Source organism: Oncorhynchus tshawytscha, linkage group LG08 (genome assembly GCF_018296145.1).
Source record: "Oncorhynchus tshawytscha isolate Ot180627B linkage group LG08, Otsh_v2.0, whole genome shotgun sequence".
NCBI lineage: Eukaryota > Metazoa > Chordata > Actinopteri > Salmoniformes > Salmonidae > Oncorhynchus > Oncorhynchus tshawytscha.
Window position 1 is genome coordinate 68,485,496 of NC_056436.1, and position 21,213 is coordinate 68,506,708.

The window sequence follows — 21,213 nt, forward strand, 5'->3', positions numbered from 1 at the left end:
GAAATCCATTCTAGGTGATTACCTCATGAATCCAGTTGAGAGAATGCCAAGAGTGTGCAAAGTTGTCATCAAGGCAAAGGGTAGCAATTTTGAAAGCTCTCAAATAAAAAAATTAATTTGGATTTGTTTAACACTTTGACTACTACATGATTCCATGCGTTATTTCATAGTTTGATGTCTTCACTATTATTCTACAATGTAGAAAATAGTAAAAAATAAAGAAAAACCCTTGAATGAATAGGTGTGTCCAAACTTTTGACTGGTACTGTATATAAAGATTAACACCATACACAGTCCCTACTGAATCCTAAGATCCCATACAGTATCGTGTTAATGTTCCACACTGTTAGACAATGATTCAAGGCCACACTTCCCCCACTTAAAATGCAAGGCCATTTTTATTGGTCATAAACCGAGCAGCTGAAGATATGAGGACAGGTTGGGTGGAATGGACGCAGTAAGGCCATACAGGGTTTTGGACACCAGCCTGGGTTTACAGACCATGGGTGTTGTTATGCAGGCTCAGTGCAGGTCCCTGAGTGGTCCAGCTCTGACCTCTGACCACACCTCTCCAGAGGGACCCTGGGAAGATCTCAATTGCATACTCCATACTCCAAATCCCATTGGATGAGAAGGTCAGAGGGGAGGGTCCTATGACTTTCTCATCCAATGGGTTTTGAGAAGGAGACAAGGCGAGAGGACACGGAGTATGCAATTGAGATCTTCCCCCTGTGACCATGCTCAGTCTAGGATTGTCAGTGACATGCTGTAGATAGCTAGTAATAATATATGGTGTATTACTATTCCCACCAATACAGAAAGTAGCCCTACATTCCATATGACAAGTGGCTTGAAATGTAATGTACAAGGCCACAAACATGGCTGCTGAGCTGATGGCATTCACTAATAAAGTTACTGACAACTACAGATGTCATCCTCATACACTCCCAGTCTGAGTCTCACACACACACACCTCCTACCAATCCACATCTTACAATGGTGGCTCACAGTCAGCTGCATAGTCCAAGTTAATAAAAAGCCAGGTTCGTTTCAGTAGCATTGAAAGTGTAAAGTAAAACTGCTCATGGTGATTTGGAAGGGACCTTGGTTCTATGAAGAGAGTCAGATGTTCTAGAAATTAAAATTAAAAATGGAACCACCATAACCACGTTTCCAAATAGAACCACCATAACCACGTTTCCAAATAGAACCACCGTAACCATGTACAGTAATGGAACCCCCGTAACCATGTACCCAAATGGAACCACCGTAACCATGTACAGTAATGGAACCCCCGTAACCATGTACCCAAATGGAACCACCGTAACCATGTACCCAAATGGTGCCCCCGTAACCATGTACCCAAATGGAACCACCGTAACCATGTACCCAAATGGAACCACCGTAACCATGTACCCAAATGGAACCACAGTAACCATGTACCCAAATGGAACCACTCCCTGAACAGAGGACTGATGCTCAAGAGAATTCTAAAAGGTGGTACTATCATTTAATATCCACAATAAACCTTAGAAAATATTTCACTGACCTTGATAAAATAATGAATATACTTAACATTATACAAGTTGCCTATGTCCTGCATATTTCAACATTGCTCTGGGGTGGCTAACCATAGTAAACCTACAGATTGTGCAGTATATAGAATAATTTAAAATACCAGAATCTCAGTGAAAAAAATGACAGTTTAGGCTAGGCGTAGAAAAAGACAGTAGGGGTCAACTCCACTTCAAGTCAAGAGATTCATTATTATTCAAAAAGAGAACATTTAATTGAAATGGAATTTAACCCAACCCTGGTAAAATATGTTCTGAGCTTGAAATAATGTTAACCAGAATTATTGGCCCTGATCCAGAAGTTGTACAGTAGTATTTTGCTCATGTTACAGTAAATTAGCTTAATACAAAACAAAAAGGTGATAATGCATTCATTCTTACACACGGTGTTCATTGTCTAACGTTGTTTTTGCATCAATTTGGCACTTCTCCTTCAGAGAGAGACAAGGTTTGTGAACAAACCTCCAGACACATTATGAAAACAGTATGGCACATAGAGAGCGCCAAGTTAAGACTGAGTGTATCTTGGGTATCACTTTGCAGTTGTCTTTACAGTGCATTTAAAACACTACATTAACATGGTGCCCCATTGCAGCCAATTCAAATATGAGAAAAAATACAATATCGATTTAAAATTGGAAATTATATTTGAGGCATGTGGCTCGTGGTAAATGCTTGTCCAGGTTGGTCCTCCAGTCTGCCTGCTGAGTTCTTCAGACCAGTAGCACAGGTGATATTAAAAAGGGAGCGCCCAATCAGGCTGCAGACAGTGAAAGCCTGTTGGTTTCACCTTGGTAGTGACCATAGTGCCGCAGTCCTGCAGTCCATAGGTCTCCAATCGAGAACAGAGAGTCTGACCTGATCATCAGGGCATTTCTACATCAGTGGTCGAGTCACTAAACCTCGAGTCCCAAGTCCCCTGTGCTCGAGTCCGAGTCAAGTCACGAGTCCCTATGGCTGAAGTCCGAGTCAAGTCATGAGACAAGTCACTAGTCCATCAATTTATAATAGGTCTTATTAAGCCATTGTTTCTAGTTGCCACCAAATGGCTGATTATCACCACTCCCCCATGAAGAAAAAAACCTCACTTACTAATCATCACTACCTCACAAGTTCTACTCTATACTTGTGTTTCACTACTTATTTACTACATAAATTAAGTCAGGCTCTCAGCTACCGCCCACTGACATTTGATTAGGTTTTTTATTGCAGAATGAAAACTAAAGGGAGACTTGTCAGAACCAGGGCTATAACCATTAAAGTTTTGCAACAGAATCGGTTTTCCAAATCATTTACTCCAAACGGACACCGCAAACAAGAGTTTCTATTGGACAAATTCAGGTACTTCCCTCCCAGTTTCCTTTTCTCTGTTTGGTTCTTAAACTGTAAGTGGTTTCCGTAATGAATACACCCCTGGTTCTTAAACAGTAAACAGTTTCCGTAACGAATACACCCCTGGTTCTTAAACAGTAAACAGTTTCCGTAATGAATACACCCCTGGTTCTTAAACAGTAAACAGTTTCCGTAATGAATACATCCCTGGTTCTTAAACAGTAAACAGTTTCCGTAATGAATACATCCCTGGCGATGGAATGCAGGGGGGGAAGTGGGCGGCTAGAGCGAGACGACAAATTCAAAGACAACTTACTTCTCTATCCTCAGGGTAGAGAGAGAGAGACAAAAAGCTACAATGTTGTTTAACTATTAAACTCAACCATAGTACTGTTTTACATTTCAAAAACCAAAAACCAGGCAAAGCTAAATAGTAAGCTGGTGACTAATGGTTATGGGGAAACAAGAAAGTTGCTTGCGCGATGTGTAGCGGCCAATGATTGGAGGCGGCGCCTGCCTTCCGGTCTTGCTCCCCCGCAACTCACCAGCTGATGTAGGCTGTGTGTGGCACGTCCTTCCCACTGCTAGAGAACAGAACCCTCGATGCTCTGCGCACCCAGTGCTGCTAATATTCTCCTTATTATTGTAGCCTATCCAGTCCAAGTGCAAATACAAAAAAAAATACACAAAAAAATACAACAAAATAATCAGGACTTGAGTCAGACTCAAGTACTACAACACTGCCAGAGCTCATTGTTGGTTTGAGAGGCCCGTGTTAGCACAATGTGTGTCTGCACGGTCACAGTCCCACGCTGCAGACTGACTGCAGTCTAGTTTCCCAGGCCAATCAACAACCTTCTTCTTGGTCCTAGCTCATTTAGTCCATCCCTTAAAACAAGGCCAGTTTATTTCCCCCTCTGATCAGTTGTAACAAGTCCGAGGGGAGTGAGGCCCTCCTAATACTAATGTAGCTAAATGGCCCCCTGTGAGGCTGAAGGAAAACAGGCCCCCTCCAGTCTTAAGACACTCTGATCCAGGCAGATTTGTTGAGTCTTGGGGTCATTTTGACCATGGAAACCAATGTCTCTCTCAAGTCCACTCTGCCTGGAAGGAATGCAGTTACAGTTACAGGGCTGAGACTGCAGCTCCGCAGAGCACTGTCCGGGCTGGGGTCTCCCTCCCTCCTGAGCCACCCGTCAAGCTAGTGTTACTCCATGGAGTTGACTGTGAAATCAGACGTCTGTGTGGCTCCCTTTGATTGCTACCTGTGGCTGTGGGGTTCTGCTGCCGTCGGGGCCTGATAGTCATAAAGGCTTGTCTATAACGGATACACCTTGAGTGGATATAGCAGGGTATATCAGGACAACGATTAATAACACACTAAATGCAGCATAACACATTCAACACCAAACAATCTCATGACCAACATGTCTTAATTCTTCAAAGGAGAAGGTTCTGAGTTTGGATGCAGAGACAAGCATTTGAAAGGTGGTATGAAAGGTAAAAGGTGAAAGGTTACCTGCATAGCTTCGGCCGTTTCTCATATTGGTGGGTATGAGGCTCCACTTGTCTGTGGCAGGGTTGTAATACTCCACTGAGGAGAGGTTACAAGAGCCGTCGTCTCCTCCAATCACATACAGCAGTCCGTTTATAGCACACACACCTGCATGAACACAGGGGAGGAGATTAGTGAGTCACACACACATACATCTGCATCAACACAGGGGATGAGGTTAGTGAGTCACACACACACACTCTAGAGACAATGATATGCAGAACATTTGGGCATAGGGGAGTGTGTGTGTGTTGCATCAGACTACTCACCAGCGTTCCTCCGACACATGTTCATGTCACACACCTGTCTCCAGGTGTTACTAGGTGGGTCGTACACCTCCACACTCTTCCTCACCAGGGGCCCATCATGACCCCCTGCTGCATACAGCTGCCCACTTAGCACCCCAACACCTGCACACACACACACACACGTCTGGTTATATCTATTCCCACAAACACATGTACTTGCACAAGCTACAGATGTTTCCCAGCAATAACTGCAGTCCATTAACTACCCACAAGGAGGAGCGATCACTCCCAGTAATTCTCTTGTTAAGTGGGCCATCTACCTCTATGGCAATAATCTTATTTCAGTGCTCATTGGGTTTAGATTGGTGTATGCCTACGCAAAGAAAATATTGCTTGCAGTGCATTAAAACCACATCCTGTATTGTCTCATTTTCAGTGATATGGTTGTGCTGTTCCTTCCTAGCTAATGGGCCAGTAAGTTAGTTAGCAGTAGAGTCCTGGATGAACCCAGGCAGTGTCCATAGGAATCAACGGGCTGCATTGTGTTGGTGCTACTTCCTCTGGCCAGCTGAGCAGACTGCACAATGAGCACAGGACACTCTCACACATTCAGAGCCAGGAGGCTCACACACAGAGAGGCCAATGGACCTCCACCAGATCACATTCAGAACAACAACCTTCACTGAGACAGAGACACTCTCACAGGACCAAGCTAACAGAACGGGGGGGAATACACAACAGAACCCTTTGGGAAAGAGAGAAACCATCCCAATAGAATATTTGTATGTACAAGACCTTGGGTCTTGTGACACCTTGCCTATTTCCAAGGATCTCTGTAGAGAGTAAGAGTTACTGTGTGAGGTTAGTCGAGCCCATTACAACTCTATATATAGTCCTATACCACATATCATACTGCACAGCTCCATTACACATTCCCTGGACTTAAAGTCACAGCACTCCCATGTCTCTGTGGACACTGACAGTGTGAGTGCAGTGTGTCTGTGCGGCACAGAGGTAGCATTGCCTGCTTCTAAACACGTAGGATAGCTAGTCTGTGATAAGGAGAGGGTTGTTGATGATGAGGACTGTCTGCACCTGCTCCGCTGCGTCTGGTGCTCATGTCAGCCATGTAGCCCCACTGGTTACTGACTGGGTTGTACTCCTCCACCGTGCTGAGACACTGCCGTGACGCCCCGTCGTAGCCACCCACCGCATACAGCTTCCCTGTACAACACAATACACACCCACTGAGGAATACAACGAGGAACACATACAAAGAGATGCTCAAAGTACAACCACAGACAGGAAACTGACAAATACACAGGCACAGAAACACTATAGACACTAAGTGCACAAAACATTAGGAACACCTGCTCTTTCTATTACATAGACTGACCAGGTGAATCCAGGTGAAAGCTATGATCCCTTATTGATGTCACTTGTTAAATCCACTTCAATCAGTGTAAATGAAGGGGAGGAGACTGGTTAAATAAACTTTAAGCCTTGAGACAATTGAGACATACATTGTGTATATGTGCTATTCAGAGGGTGAATGGGCAAGACCAAGAATGTAAGTGCCTTTGAACGGGGTATGTTAGTAGGTACCAAGCGCACAAGTTTGTGTCCAGAACTGCAACGCTGCTGGGTTTTTCACACTCAACAGTTTCCCATGTGGATCAAAAATGGTCCATCCAGACAACTTGACAAATGTGGGAAACATTGGAGTCAACATGGGCAAGCATCTCTGTGGAACACCTTCGATACCTTGTAGAGTCCATGCCCCAGTGAATTGAGGCTGTTCTGAGGGGGTGTGGGGGTGCAACTCACTATTAAGGTGTTCCTAATGTTTGGTATGCTCTGAGGAGAAGCTCTCTATAGACACTGAGGAGAAGCTCTATATAGACACTGAGGAGAAGCTCTATATAGACACTGAGGAGAAGCTCTATATAGACACTGAGGAGAAGCTCTATATAGACACTGAGGAGAAGCTCTATATAGACACTGAGGAGAAGCTCTATATAGACACTGAGGAGAAGCTCTATATAGACACTGAGGAGAAGCTCTATATAGACACTGAGGAGAAGCTCTATATAGACACTGAGGAGAAGCTCTATATAGACACTGAGGAGAAGCTCTATATAGACATTGAGGAGAAGCTCTATATAGACACTGAGGAGAAGCTCTATATAGACACTGAGGAGAAGCTCTATATAGACACTGAGGAGAAGCTCTATATAGACACTGAGGAGAAGCTCTATATAGACACTGAGGAGAAGCTCTATATAGACACTGAGGAGAAGCTCATAAGAAGCACTGTTGACACTATTCTTCTCTTACCGTCCACCACTCCCACTCCGACACTACTGCGTCTCGTGTTCATGGGAGCAACAAACATCCACTCATTGGTCTTATAGCTGTAGGTCTCCACTGACGACAGGCCTGAGACGGAGGGAGAAAAGGAAGGAGGGAAAAGGGCGAGAATAAATAGTTAACAAAGCAGCTCTAAATTACCTTCTGAAAGCAGGGCACAACACTTGGCCAACACTAATGCTCTCTCCTCTCCCCTGCCCTCTTTCCTCTCCACTGTATCAGTAACACTAATGCTCTCTCCTCTCCCCTGCCCTCTTTCCTCTCCACTGTATCAGTAACACTAATGCTCTCTCCTCTGCCCTCTTTCCTCTCCACTGTATCAGTAACACTAATTCTCTCTCATCTCCCTTGCCCTCTTTCCTCTCCACTGTATCAGTAACACTAATGCTCTCTCTCCCTCCCCTGTCCTCTTTCCCCTCTCCACTGTATCAGTAACACTAATGCTCTCTCCTCTCCCCTGCCCTGTCCTCTTTCCTCTCCACTGTATCAGTAACACTAATTCTCTCTCCTCTCCCCTGCCCTGCCCCCTGCCCTCTTTCCTCTCCACTGTATCAGTAACACTAATTCTCTCTCCTCTCCCCTGTCCTCTTTCCTCTCCACTGTATCAGTAACACTAATGCTCTCTCCTCTCCCCTGCCCTGTCCTCTTTCCTCTCCACTGTATCAGTAACACTAATGCTCTCTCCTCTCCTCCTGTCCTCTTTCCTCTCCACTGTATCAGTAACACTAATGCTCTTTCCTCTCCCTGTATGTCCTCTTTCCTCTCCACTGTATCAGTAACACTAATGCTCTCTCCTCTCCCCTGTCCTCTTTCCTCTCCACTGTATCAGTAACACTAATGCTCTCTCCTTTCCTCCCACTGCCCTCTTTCCTCTCCACTGTATCAGTAACACTAATTCTCTCTCCCCTCCCCCTGCCCTCTTTCCTCTCCACTGTATCAGTAACACTAATTCTCTCTCCTCTCCCCTGCCCTGCCCTCTTTCCTCTCCACTGTATCAGTAACACTAATTCTCTCTCCTCTCCCCTGCCCTCTTTTCCTCTCCACTGTATCAGTAACACTAATTCTCTCTCCTCTCCCCCCTGCCCTCTTTCCTCTCCACTGTATCAGTAACACTAATGCTCTCTCCTCTCCCCTGCCCTGCCCTCTTTCCTCTCCACTGTATCAGTAACACTAATTCTCTCTCCTCTCCTCTCCCCTGCCCTGCCCTCTTTCCTCTCCACTGTATCAGTAACACTAATTCTCTCTCCTCTCCTCTCCCCCACTGCCCTGCCCTCTTTCCTCTCCACTGTATCAGTAACACTAATTCTCTCTCCTCTCCCAGTCCCCTGCCCTGCCCTCTTTCCTCTCCACTGTATCAGTAACACTAATGCTCTCTCCTCTCCCCTGTCCTCTTTCCTCTCCACTGTATCAGTAACACTAATGCTCTCTCCTCTCCCCTGCCCTGCCCTCTTTCCTCTCCACTGTATCAGTAACACTAATGCTCTCTCCCCCCCTGCCCTGCCCTCTTTCCTCTCCACTGTATCAGTAACACTAATGCTCTCTCTCCCTGTCCTCTTTCCTCTCCACTGTATCAGTAACACTAATGCTCTCTCCTCTCCCCTGCCCTGCCCTCTTTCCTCTCCACTGTATCAGTAACACTAATGCTCTCTCCTCTCCCCTGTCCTCTTTCCTCTCCACTGTATCAGTAACACTAATGCTCTCTCCTCTCCCCTGTCCTCTTTCCTCTCCACTGTATCAGTAACACTAATTCTCTCTCCTCTCCCCTGTCCTCTTTCCTCTCCACTGTATCAGTAACACTAATGCTCTCTCCTCTCCCCTGCCCTGCCCTCTTTCCTCTCCACTGTATCAGTAACACTAATGCTCTCTCCTCTCCCCTGCCCTCTTTCCTCTCCACTGTATCAGTAACACTAATGCTCTCTCCTCTCCCCTGCCCTGTCCTCTTTCCTCTCCACTGTATCAGTAACACTAATGCTCTCTCCTCTCCCCTGCCCTGCCCTCTTTCCTTTCCACTGTATCAGTAACACTAATGCTCTCCTCTCCCTCTCCACTCTCCCCCCCTGCCCTCTCCCCCTGTCTCTTTCCTCTCCACTGTATCAGTAACTTTCCTCTCCACTGTATCAGTAACACTAATGCTCTCTCCTCTCCCCTGCCCTGCCCTCTTTCCTCTCCACTGTATCAGTAACACTAATGCTCTCTCCTCTCCCCCCTGCCCTCTTTCCTCTCCACTGTATCAGTAACACTAATGCTCTCTCCTCTCCCCTGCCCTGTCCTCTTTCCTCTCCACTGTATCAGTAACACTAATGCTCTCTTTCCTCTCCCCTGCCCTGTCCTCTTTGTATCCTCTCCACTGTATCAGTAACACTAATGCTCTCTCCTCTCCCCTGCCCTGCCCTCTTTCCTTTCCACTGTATCAGTAACACTAATGCTCTCTCCTCTCCCCTGCCCTCTTTCCTCTCCACTGTATCAGTAACACTAATGCTCTCTCCTCTCCCCTGCCCTCTTTCCTCTCCACTGTATCAGTAACACTAATGCTCTCTCCTCTCCCCCCTGCCCTCTTTCCTCTCCACTGTATCAGTAACACTAATGCTCTCTCCTCTCTCCCCTGTCCTCTTTCCTCTCCACTGTATCAGTAACACTAATTCTCTCTCTCTCCCTGTCCTCTTTCCTTTCCACTGTATCAGTAACACTAATGCTCTCTCCTCTCCCCTGCCCTGTCCTCTTTCCTCTCCACTGTATCAGTAACACTAATTCTCTCTCCTCTCCCCTGTCCTCTTTCCTTTCCACTGTATCAGTAACACTAATGCTCTCTCCTCTCCCCTGCCCTCTTTCCTCTCCACTGTATCAGTAACACTAATGCTCTCTCCTCTCCCCTGCCCTGTCCTCTTTCCTCTCCACTGTATCAGTAACACTAATGCTCTCTCCTCCTCTCCCCTGCCCTGTCCTCTTTCCTCTCCACTGTATCAGTAACACTAATGCTCTCTCCTCTCCCCTGTCCTCTTTCCTCTCCACTGTATCAGTAACACTAAGGCTCTCTCCTCTCCCCTGTCCTCTTTCCTCTCCACTGTATCAGTAACACTAATGCTCTCTCCTCTCCCCTGCCACTGCCCTGTCCTCTTTCCTTCTCCACTGTATCTCCACTGTATCAGTAACACTAATGCTCTCTCCTCTCCCAGTAACACTGTCCTCTTTCCTCTTTCCTCCACTGTATCAGTAACACTAATGCTCTCTCCTCTCCCCTGTCCTCTTTCCTCTCCACTGTATCAGTAACACTAATGCTCTCTCCTCTCCCCTGTCCTCTTTCCTCTCCACTGTATCAGTAACACTAATGCTCTCTCCCCTGCCCTGCCCTCTTTCCTCTCCACTGTATCAGTAACACTAATGCTCTCTCCTCTCCCCTGCCCTGTCCTCTTTCCTCTCCACTGTATCAGTAACACTAATGCTCTCTCCTCTCCCCCACTGCCCTCTTTCCTCTCCACTGTATCAGTAACACTAATGCTCTCTCCTCTCCCCTGCCCTGCCCTCTTTCCTCTCCACTGTATCAGTAACACTAATTCTCTCTCCTCTCCCCCCTGTCCTCTTTCCTCTCCACTGTATCAGTAACACTAATTCTCTCCACTCAGTAACTCTCCCCTGTCCTCTTTCCTCTCCACTGTATCAGTAACACTAATGCTCTCTCCTCTCCCCTGCCCTGCCCTCTTTCCTCTCCACTGTATCAGTAACACTAATGCTCTCTCCTCTCCCCTGCCCTCTTTCCTCTCCACTGTATCAGTAACACTAATGCTCTCTCCTCTCCCCTGCCCTGTCCTCTTCCTCTCCACTGTATCAGTAACACTAATGCTCTCTCCTCTCCCCCTGCCCTGCCCTAATGCTTTCCTTTCCACTGTATCAGTAACACTAATGCTCTCTCCTCTCCCCTGCCCTCTTTCCTCTCCACTGTATCAGTAACACTAATGCTCTCTCCTCTCCCCTGCCCTCTTTCCTCTCCACTGTATCAGTAACACTAATGCTCTCTCCTCTCCCCTCCCCCTGCCCTGCCCTCTTTCCTCTCCACTGTATCAGTAACACTAATGCTCTCTCCTCTCCCCTGTCCTCTCTCTCCACTGTATCAGTCCCCCCTGTCCTCTTTCCTCTCCACTGTATCAGTAACACTAATGCTCTCTCCTCTCCCTGCCCTGCCCTCTTTCCTCTCCACTGTATCAGTAACACTAATGCTCTCTCCTCTCCCCTGTCCTCTTTCCTCTCCACTGTATCAGTAACACTAATGCTCTCTCCTCTCCCCTGCCCTGCCCTCTTTCCTCTCCACTGTATCAGTAACACTAATGCTCTCTCCTCTCCCCTGCCCTCTTTCCTCTCCACTGTATCAGTAACACTAATGCTCTCTCCTCTCCCCTGTCCTCTTTCCTCTCCACTGTATCAGTAACACTAATGCTCTCTCCTCTCCCCTGTCCTCTTTCCTTTCCACTGTATCAGTAACACTAATGCTCTCTCCTCTCCCCTGTCCTCTTTCCTTTCCACTGTATCAGTAACACTAATGCTCTCTCCTCTCCCTGCCCTGTCCTCTTTCCTCTCCACTGTATCAGTAACACTAATGCTCTCTCCTCTCCCCTGCCCTGTCCTCTTTCCTCTCCACTGTATCAGTAACACTAATGCTCTCTCCTCTCCCCCACTGTATGTCCTCTTTCCTCTCCACTGTATCAGTAACACTAATGCTCTCTCCTCTCCCCTGCCCTGCCCTCTTTCCTCTCCACTGTATCAGTAACACTAATGCTCTCTCCTCTCCCCTGCCCTTTCTTTCCTCTCCACTGTATCAGTAACACTAATGCTCTCTCCTCTCCCCTGTCCTCTTTCCTCTCCACTGTATCAGTAACACTAATGCTCTCTCCTCTCCCCTGTCCTCTTTCCTTTCCACTGTATCAGTAACACTAATGCTCTCTCCTCTCCCCTGTCCTCTTTCCTCTCCACTGTATCAGTAACACTAATGCTCTCTCCTCTCCCCTGTCCTCTTTCCTTTCCACTGTATCGGTAACACTAATGCTCTCTCCTCTCCCCTGCCCTGTCCTCTTTCCTCTCCACTGTATCAGTAACACTAATGCTCTCTCCTCTCCCCTGCCCTGTCCTCTTTCCTCTCCACTGTATCAGTAACACTAATGCTCTCTCCTCTCCCCTGTCCTCTTTCCTCTCCACTGTATCAGTAACACTAAGGCTCTCTCCTCTCCCCTGTCCTCTTTCCTCTCCACTGTATCAGTAACACTAATGCTCTCTCCTCTCCCCTGTCCTCTTTCCTCTCCACTGTATCAGTAACACTAATGCTCTCTCCTCTCCCCTGTCCTCTTTCCTCTCCACTGTATCAGTAACACTAATGCTCTCTCCTCTCCCCTGTCCTCTTTCCTCTCCACTGTATCAGTAACACTAATGCTCTCTCCTCTCCCCTGTCCTCTTTCCTCTCCAATGTATCAGTAACACTAATTCTCTCTCATCACATAAAGTCAGGGTGACATCACCACTGTGCCCAACCACACAATCTAGACATTCATCCTGGGGGTACTACTGTTCCCTGCTCCATTCAGTCACACTGCAACACGCTCCACTGCCTCTCAAAGGACTGCTGGGACACTTAGACAACACACTTTCTTAGACTACACACTGGTCTTGGGCAGTGGTGATGCGAGGGGAGAAGAGCGGTGTAGGACTGTGTACCTGTGCTCCCGTCGAAGCCCCCCACAGCGTAGAGCAGGTCCCCCAGCACGGCTGCACCCAGAGTGCTGCGCCGCTCTTGCATGCTGGGAACTGTGGTCCACTGGTCTCTCATCCCGTCGTACATGTCCACCGTCCTGACCCGCAACGAGCCATTGAAGCCTCCCACAGCGTACACCCTCCCTGCCATGAACACCACACCTGAGAGAGAGAGCGCAAGAGGAAGGAGAGAGAGAGATATTAAAAGCTTTTAGGTTTGCCCAGTAGAACAGACAAGTCAGAGAGGAGTGTGTGATTTCAGAGGTAGCAGCGGCCAGAGGGAGGTGTGTTTACCTGCTCGACAGCGTCTGGACGGCAGGTCAGCCACCTGGTACCAGCGGTCCTCCTGGAAGTCATAGCACTCCACACTACGGATGGCCTTAGGAGCCTGCCCACCCACCACTATCATCACCTAACACAACAATAGGGCTCCGGTTGGTTCAGTCAGTGGGTATGAATAACTGTGTGTGAGCTTGTATTGCTCCCCTTGAGGGTACCAGAAATCCCCACAAGGATACTAAAACAAGAAACATTCTCACTCGTGGGGACATTTCCCAGTTCCCCACAAGTAAAGTAAAAAAGGCTAATTTAGGCTTAGGGGTTAGGTTTAGAGTTAGGAGATAGGGGTTAAGGTTATGTTAAGGAAAATAAGATTTTATTTTAAAGGTTTTATTGGAATAAATGTTTTGGTCCCCACAAGGATAGTAAAACAAACGTGTGTGTGTGTGTGTCCATGTGTGATGCAAGTGTTGTCTGACCTTGGGCATGCTGATAGGCGTGCGTGGGCGTGTCCGGTCGGTCTTGATGAGGTGGCGCTGGTCAGCGGGTAGGAGGTGGTACTTCATGGCCTCGATCAGGAAGTCCTTACAGGAGTTGTTGTTCTTGATCAAGGCCTCCTTCTCCACTATCTGCTCCACAGGACACAGCACAGTGAGCAATACAGACACATGAAACAAGTTCACCATCTGTCAAGTACACCATCTTGAATAAAACAATGCAGTGGGTTTTCAAATATCACAGTTTGATTTGTATGATGGAGCATGTGGATGCTTGATTAATTATTCATGCTATCTGACAACAAGGTGAATGGTGGTGCTGAGTGACCCACCTGTACTAGGTAATCTCTGGACCGTAGTACCCACCTGTACTATGTCATCTCTAGACAGTAGGACCCAGCTGTACTAGGTCATCTCTGGACAGTAGGACCCACCTGTACTAGGTAATCTCTGGACAGTAGTGGCAGACGAACGTGCTCCATCAGCTTTGGCATGTGCTCCAGACGAGCCTCCTTGTCATGCTTTATCCATGCAACAATGGCCTCAAATACCTGAGGAGAGAGAGAGAGAGCACAAAGGGTTAATTACATTTACCAAGAGGGGAACAGGATCTAACTTGTGCTGACTCCCCTCCTTTATCTGAACACAGACTGAGACAGCCATCTACCATCCCTCGCTATTTCTCATCCAACCTGCTCCTCCACTCTCCTGCTCTAATCCCTGAAGATAGAGGATCAGAGCTGTGAATGGATAGATAGGAGACGGGGGCCAGATAGAGACAGGGCTGGTGTCATGTTGCTGTGTACATCGGTTGAAGAGGAGGCGGCTACTTTGCTTTGTAAGCACATTAGCAAGTGGAGCCTGAGGCCTGGAGTGGTGGGTCCGCAGCAGTAGTGCCAGCAGTAGTGCCAGCAGTAGTGCCAGCAGTAGTGCCAGCAGTAGTGCCAGCAGTAGTGCCAGCAGTAGTGCCATCAATAGTACCAGCAGTAGTGCCATCAATAGTAACAGCAGTAGTGCCATCAATAGTAACAGCAGTAGTGCCATCAATAGTAACAGCAGTAGTGCCATCAATAGTAACAGCAGTAGTGCCAGCAGTAGTACCAGCAGTAGGAGTAGCAAGAGCAGCAGCATCAGCAACAGTAGGAGTAGCAACAGCAAGAGTAGCAGTAGTGCCAGCAGTAGTAAAAGCAGTAGCAGCAACAGGAGTAGCAACAGCAGTAGGAGTAGCAACAGCATCAGCATCAGTAGCAGCAGTCGGAGTAGCAGCAAGAGTATCAGCAGTAGCAACAGCAGTAGCAACAGCAGTAACAGCTCAGGTACAGCTCTCTCTCCCTCTGTGGTAAGTCACTCTGAGACTTGGACCAGGCTGTTTGTGACAGGGCTGTCCTCTATTACAGCAGGACGGGGACTCTGCCGTCACGGGGAGCGATCGGGAGTCGGATCTGTTGTCATGGTGAGAGATGGGGAGTCGGATCTGTTGTCATGGTGAGAGATGGGGAGTCGGATCTGTTGTCATGGTGAGAGATGGGGAGTCGGATCTGTTGTCATGGTGAGAGATGGGGAGTCGGATCTGTTGTCATGGTGAGAGATGGGGAGTCGGATCTGTTGTCATGGTGAGAGATGGGGAGTTGGATCTGTTGTCATGGTGAGAGATGGGGAGTCTATTGTCATGGTGAGAGATGGGGAGTCTATTGTCATGGTGAGAGATGGGGAGTCTATTGTCATGGTGAGGATGGGGAGTCTATTGTCATGGTGAGAGATGGGGAGTCTATTGTCATGGTGAGAGATGGGGAGTCTATTGTCATGGTGAGAGATGGGGAGTCTATTGTCATGGTGAGAGATGGGGAGTCTATTGTCATGGTGAGAGATGGGGAGTCTATTGTCATGGTGAGAGATGGGGAGTCTATTGTCATGGTGAGAGATGGGGAGTCTATTGTCATGGTGAGAGATGGGGAGTCTATTGTCATGGTGAGAGATGGGGAGTCTATTGTCATGGTGAGAGATGGGGAGTCTATTGTCATGGTGAGAGATGGGGAGTCTATTGTCATGGTGAGTGATGGGGAGTCTATTGTCATGGTGAGAGATGGGGAGTCTATTGTCATGGTGAGAGATGGGGAGTCTATTGTCATGGTGAGAGATGGGGAGTCTATTGTCATGGTGAGAGATGGGGAGTCTATGGTGATGGGGAGAGTCATGGGGGGAGTCTATTGTCATGGTGAGAGATGGGGAGTCTATTGTCATGGTGAGAGATGGGGAGTCTATTGTCATGGTGAGTGATGGGAAGTCTATTGTCATGGTGAGAGATGGGGAGTCTATTGTCATGGTGAGAGATGGGGAGTCTATTGTCATGGTGAGAGATGGGGAGTCTATTGTCATGGTGAGAGATGGGGAGTCTATTGTCATGGTGAGAGATGGGGAGTCTATTGTCATGGTGAGAGATGGGGAGTCTATTGTCATGGTGAGTGATGGGAAGCCTGTTGTTATGATAAGTGTTGTCTGAGGAAGACCAGGAGGAGAGAGATTGAGAGCTGAGCTGTACTGAGCTCATTGATAGCAAAGAGAAGAAGGAGTTGCCACAATCCTCACTTCACAGGTTAGAATAGGATATGAGCCTGCATTGTCCCTGAACAGAAAAGAAGGGGTTGGTTTGGGATGTTCTGGTAGCTGGCCTACCTTCTCCTCTGTGGACACGGTGAGTTTGTCGCTGGATATGAGACCGCACACATGCTGCAGAGACAGGCCCATGAACTCCTCTCCCAGCATCACCTCGGAAAAATGCTGCTCTGTTAAACAAACAAGCACACAGTTAGACAGACAACTAGACTGTTCACGGTCTGTTACACCCCTGAGCAATGACAAAGGTTATCAGCATACGGCCAGCAAGCCCCAGCAGTTTACCACGTCTCTACAACGTAAGGTCAAATTTGATATTCTGTTGACATTTAGATGGGTTACAAGGTTTGAGCAGAACGAGGTCCATGCAAAACAGAGCCAGGGTGGGTCACATCTTCTAAAAGCAGTCTGAGTCAAGAACTCCCTTCACTTGAAGCTCAAAGTAGTCTGTCATAAATACCCACTGTATGCTTTTTAACGGCAATCTGTTCATACTGACTGACCAAGACAGAGGGCAGTTTCTCCATCCCCTCCGCTAAGCTTACACTCTCTGCCTGGTGAAACGTAAAAGTGAGGTGGGGCTCCACTAACCAGAGTAGGCATGGGACTGGTTGAGGAGCTGTGTGCAGGTGTGGAGGTCGGCGAAGGCTTGAATGCCCAGACAGTTGGTGGGGTGCAGCTGGCTCTGCAGGAACTCGCAGCACACCTGCCTCACGTCCATCAGCTGCAGGAGGCTGGCTGCAGGCAGGAGCACCTACAGAGACACAACACAGGGATCAGAACACGCAGCAGGAGACTGGATACTCTCAGTTCAGCCATCAGAGAGAGAAGGCGGGCCCAATACAAGACAATATCATTTGGTCAATTAATAGAATACACAGCAGGAAAATGCTCTCCTTGTCATTCATTTCTAACACCAAACAAATCTCCATGTTTTCAATTAGAATTCAGAGGATTTGAATACTATTCAATGGTTTGAGGAATCTATGGGAAGCAAACTTATTTCAGTCGGGTTAATACCAAAATTAAGGGCAACCCAAACGGAGCCCCAACTTCATCTACAGGGGGCCATGATCCATAATGTCAGTGCCACTCAGAATGGACAATGAGTCAGAAACAGCCACATATTTACTAGGATAAGAGCTTAAGCTGTGAAAAACCCAAAACAGAGACAGCAGGGATAACAGGAGAACTCTGCAGCCCTGGCTCTCAGACTATAGCCGGACAACTAGAATGATGTGTACCGGTGGTACACGGTGGTCAATTCTAAAGGAGACATTTGGCTTCTCTGGTTTATTAGCCTCCAGCCTGCCAGTCCTTCAGTAATATTGTGTCCTTTAACAGGCAGCCCAGCTCTCCCATTTGTCCACATCCCCACACAGGCAGGCACACAGAAACTAGGTCACTCAGCCAGGCTCTCCTTTAATTTAGGCCTGTAATTTCATTTTTGCCTGTTGCCCTTAGGTCTGAACAGGGAACTGCAGGCTAACTATTATAGTGGGTGTTTTCAGCAGTTGTGGCCCACACATTCTGAGAGCTAAAATGAAAAATACCGTAGCACCACACACACATACAATGAAAAATGAGCCAATCTAATGACAAGGCTTGGATGCCATTCTAAAACAAACGCACACACGCACACAAAGCAGGCATGTTGCAAACATTGAGAGCATTTCCTCTCCCTCCATGCACATTTCCTGAGCTAATAATAAGAGGAAAAGCCCTGCCTGCAGAAACCTTGGCCTCAACAGCAAGGAAGGAAGGAGCAGACTGGTAATGCTGGAGAAAGGGAAAGGGCTGGTAGGGAGAGACAACTTCATGCCACATAAAAAGTATAATTCTAAAGAGACCAATGAAGGAATGCCAAAGCAACATGAAAGAATCACATGACTCCACTGCTGTAAGCACTTAGACATGTCGGAGGACACAGATAGGGACGCTGTAGCTCACCTGAACGTTGTCCTCCGTTACTTCAATCATAGCTGTATAGATATAGTCCACCAGTTTTTTTAGTGTTTGGCCATCCACATCCCTGATCTCCACCTGCTGGGCTTTGCTCTCACTCATGTCCCCTGTCCACCACACACAGTGAGAGAACCCACTTGAGAAGGTTTTATGTGACATGAGGAAAAAAATAATCTCACTGTCACAATAAAGTGGGCTTCACATTCACAACATCTTTCACTTGACCCGCGGCTTTCACAATGATTACAAATGTAGCCTATATACACAAATACCTGTGAACATGGCACAGAAGTAGGGGCTGCAGGAGGCTAGCACCAACTTGTGAGCTGTCACCTCTACATTTCCTGCCACCAACAGAACGTCGCACAGCATATTCTTACTGTAAACACAAAAGATGGTTGAACAGTGTTTTCCCAAATCACCATACTGAGCGATTTCTAAATAACTGTCAACATCATACTGATGATTTATAAATAACTGTCAACATCATACTGAGGATTTATAAATAACTGTCAACTGTAAATAAGTGCTCCAGCTGTGTGCCGAGGTTACTGTAGTATTAGGTCATTCATTGCAAAGTAGACTATTCGGTGCCAAGGATAAGCCATTATGGATAATGTGAAGGCTATTACTGTGTCTAATGACACTGGGTTATATCAACATCTTACAAAGGCCATCACATGGCTTATTTTCAGTGATGAAAAAAGGGGATACTAGGCAGGGGTGAAACCAACCTACCTCCTCATGTCATTCATCAGCTGAAATGCCTTTCTCATATGGGTGTGGTTGAAGGTGTGCATCCCCACATCCATGGCATCTTCCTCGGGGTCACAGGTTGGCTGCTGGTCATTAGATTCTCGACTGGTCAAGGACAATAAACTGGACATTAACAGGCCCACCCAAGATAACTCAAGATCATTAACCTCATTCATAATAACCCCAGCCCTTTGACTTGTACAAAAATGGTATTAACAAAACTGTCATTCCAAAGACAATGCTAGAGATAAGTTCGTGTTACTCAAAATAACTGAACACGCATTTTAAATTACAATGAAGTATTGTAATGTATGCTTCAACAGTAGCTAGCTACAGTTGCTAACTGGCTAACACAGTAATTTAGCAGTTGATTTTCGTAGCTAGTAATTTGTCAGCTCTTTCGCTAGCTAGTAACGTTACTTGGTTACTAGAACCACGTTACAATAAGTATGTGCCACTCTTATTGACGAACGTACTAACAAAGTAAGGTAGGTAACATACAGTTGTCTTGGGCTACCTTTTACTCACGCTGTTCGCTTAGATTGCTAATACTAGAACTACATTGACAAACCAACGAAGCAGTGCAGTACAGTAACGTTAGTTAGCTAAGCTAGCAAGTCATCCAGCTATCATGGAATATGCCAAATCTCTCCAAATCATGTAGCAAGTAATCCGACAACAGCTGTACTGAATTCATCGGAAGCGTACACTTTCATCCCGACTATTATGTCAACTTACCCCAAGGTTATACAATCCATGATATCAGATGTGCTAAATAAATACAGGGGCTGGCAGCGGGCATATGCACAAAATGTCTCGTCCAAACTAAGTCCAACGCAACACTAGCATGAAATTGCTTATAATCGAATATTGACTCATTCATTAGCTGACAATTAAACCTAGCAAATAATAAGCAAGCATCTTCCCATGGTTACTGCTTATTTCCTTTTTACCTTAAACTATTACATGTATTTTCTGAGAACTGATTAAGGAAGGGTAGAGAATGTTTTCCCCAGTCACCACTGCTGCTTCATGCGGCCCCATTTCAATCGGCAAAGCGTTGTTCCACGGAGGAACATCTTGGTTCCACTTGCTTCCGCGTTGCTAGGTTACGGAGTGTCGGGTGAGGAGAAGAAGAATCCACCCAAGAGAAGTCGTTGGGACAGTCGGTTACAAAGTAGCCATTCATGAGGTAACTTTATAGCTAATAGTATCAATATTCATCATATCAACTTTAGAATATTGATATACATACAGTGCATTCTGAAAGTATTCAGACCCCTTGACTTTTTCCACATTTTGTTACCTACAGCCTTATTCTAAAATGGATCAAATGGTTTTTTCCCCCTCATCAATCTACATACAATACCCCATAATGACAAAGCAAAAACAGGTTTTTAGAAATGTTTGCACATTTATTAAAAATTAAAAACGGAAATATCACATTTACCTAAGAATTCAGACCCCTTCCTTACTCAGTACTCTGTTGAAGAACCTTTGGCAGAGATGACATGACAGCCTCAAGTCTTCTTATGTGTGAAGCTACAAGCTTGGCACACCTGTATTTGGGGAGTTTCTCCCATTCTTCTCAAGCTCTGTCAGGTCGGATGGGGAGCGTCGCTGCACAGCTATTTTCAGGTCTTTCCAGAGATGTTCGATCGGGTTCAAGTCCGTGCTCTGGCTGGGCCACTCAAGGACATTCAGAGACTTGTCCCAAAGCCACTCCTGCATTGTCTTGGCTGTGTGCTTAGGGTCATTGTCCTTTTGGAAGATTAACCTTCGCCCCAGTCTGAGGTCCTAAGCACTCTAGAGCAGGTTTTCATCAAGGATCTCTCTGTACTTTGCTTCGTTCATCTTTCCCTCGATCCTGACTAGTCTCCCAGTCCCTGCCGCTGAAAAACATCCCCACAGCATGATGCTGCCAGGTTTCCTCCAGAAGTAATGCTTGGCATTCAGGCCAAAGAGTTCAATCTTGGTTTCATCAGACCAGAGAATCTTCTTTCTCATGGTCTGAGAGTCCTTTAGGTGCCTTTTGGCAAACTCCAAGTGGGCTGTCATGTGCTTTTTAGTGAGGAGTGGTTTCCATCTGGCCACTCTACCACGAAGGCCCGATTGGTGGAGTGCTGCAGAAATGGTTGTCCTTATGGAAGGTTCTCCCATCACCACAGAGGAACTCTGGAGCTCTGTCAGAGTGACCATCGGGTTCTTGGTCACCTCCCTGATGGGCGGCCAGCTCTAGGAAGAGTCTTTGTGATTCCAAACTTCTTCCATTTAAGAATCATGGAGGCCAC

The 21,213-nt window shown here is 46.8% G+C and overlaps 1 protein-coding gene across 2 annotated transcripts; it reads right to left on the bottom strand.

Moving 5' to 3' along the window:
* Positions 1–379: 379 nt before the first annotated feature.
* On the bottom strand, positions 380–20,214 carry LOC112256052 (kelch-like protein 3). 2 transcript variants are annotated; one of them, XM_042325883.1, is made up of 15 exons: positions 19,876–20,214; positions 18,905–19,027; positions 18,439–18,545; positions 18,152–18,273; positions 16,793–16,955; positions 16,262–16,371; positions 14,023–14,139; positions 13,571–13,720; positions 13,107–13,224; positions 12,777–12,974; positions 7,047–7,148; positions 5,805–5,933; positions 4,731–4,871; positions 4,426–4,569; positions 380–4,239 (listed from the first exon to the last, which is right to left on the bottom strand). In XM_042325883.1, the coding sequence occupies exons 2-15, from the start codon at positions 18,976–18,978 to the stop codon at positions 4,211–4,213; spliced, it is 1,704 nt and encodes a 567-aa protein (XP_042181817.1). In that variant the 5' UTR covers positions 18,979–19,027; positions 19,876–20,214; the 3' UTR covers positions 380–4,210. The 2 variants fall into 2 exon arrangements, with proteins under 2 accessions (XP_042181817.1, XP_042181816.1); XM_042325882.1 differs by having other exon boundaries at positions 19,661–20,214.
* Positions 20,215–21,213: the final 999 nt, after the last annotated feature.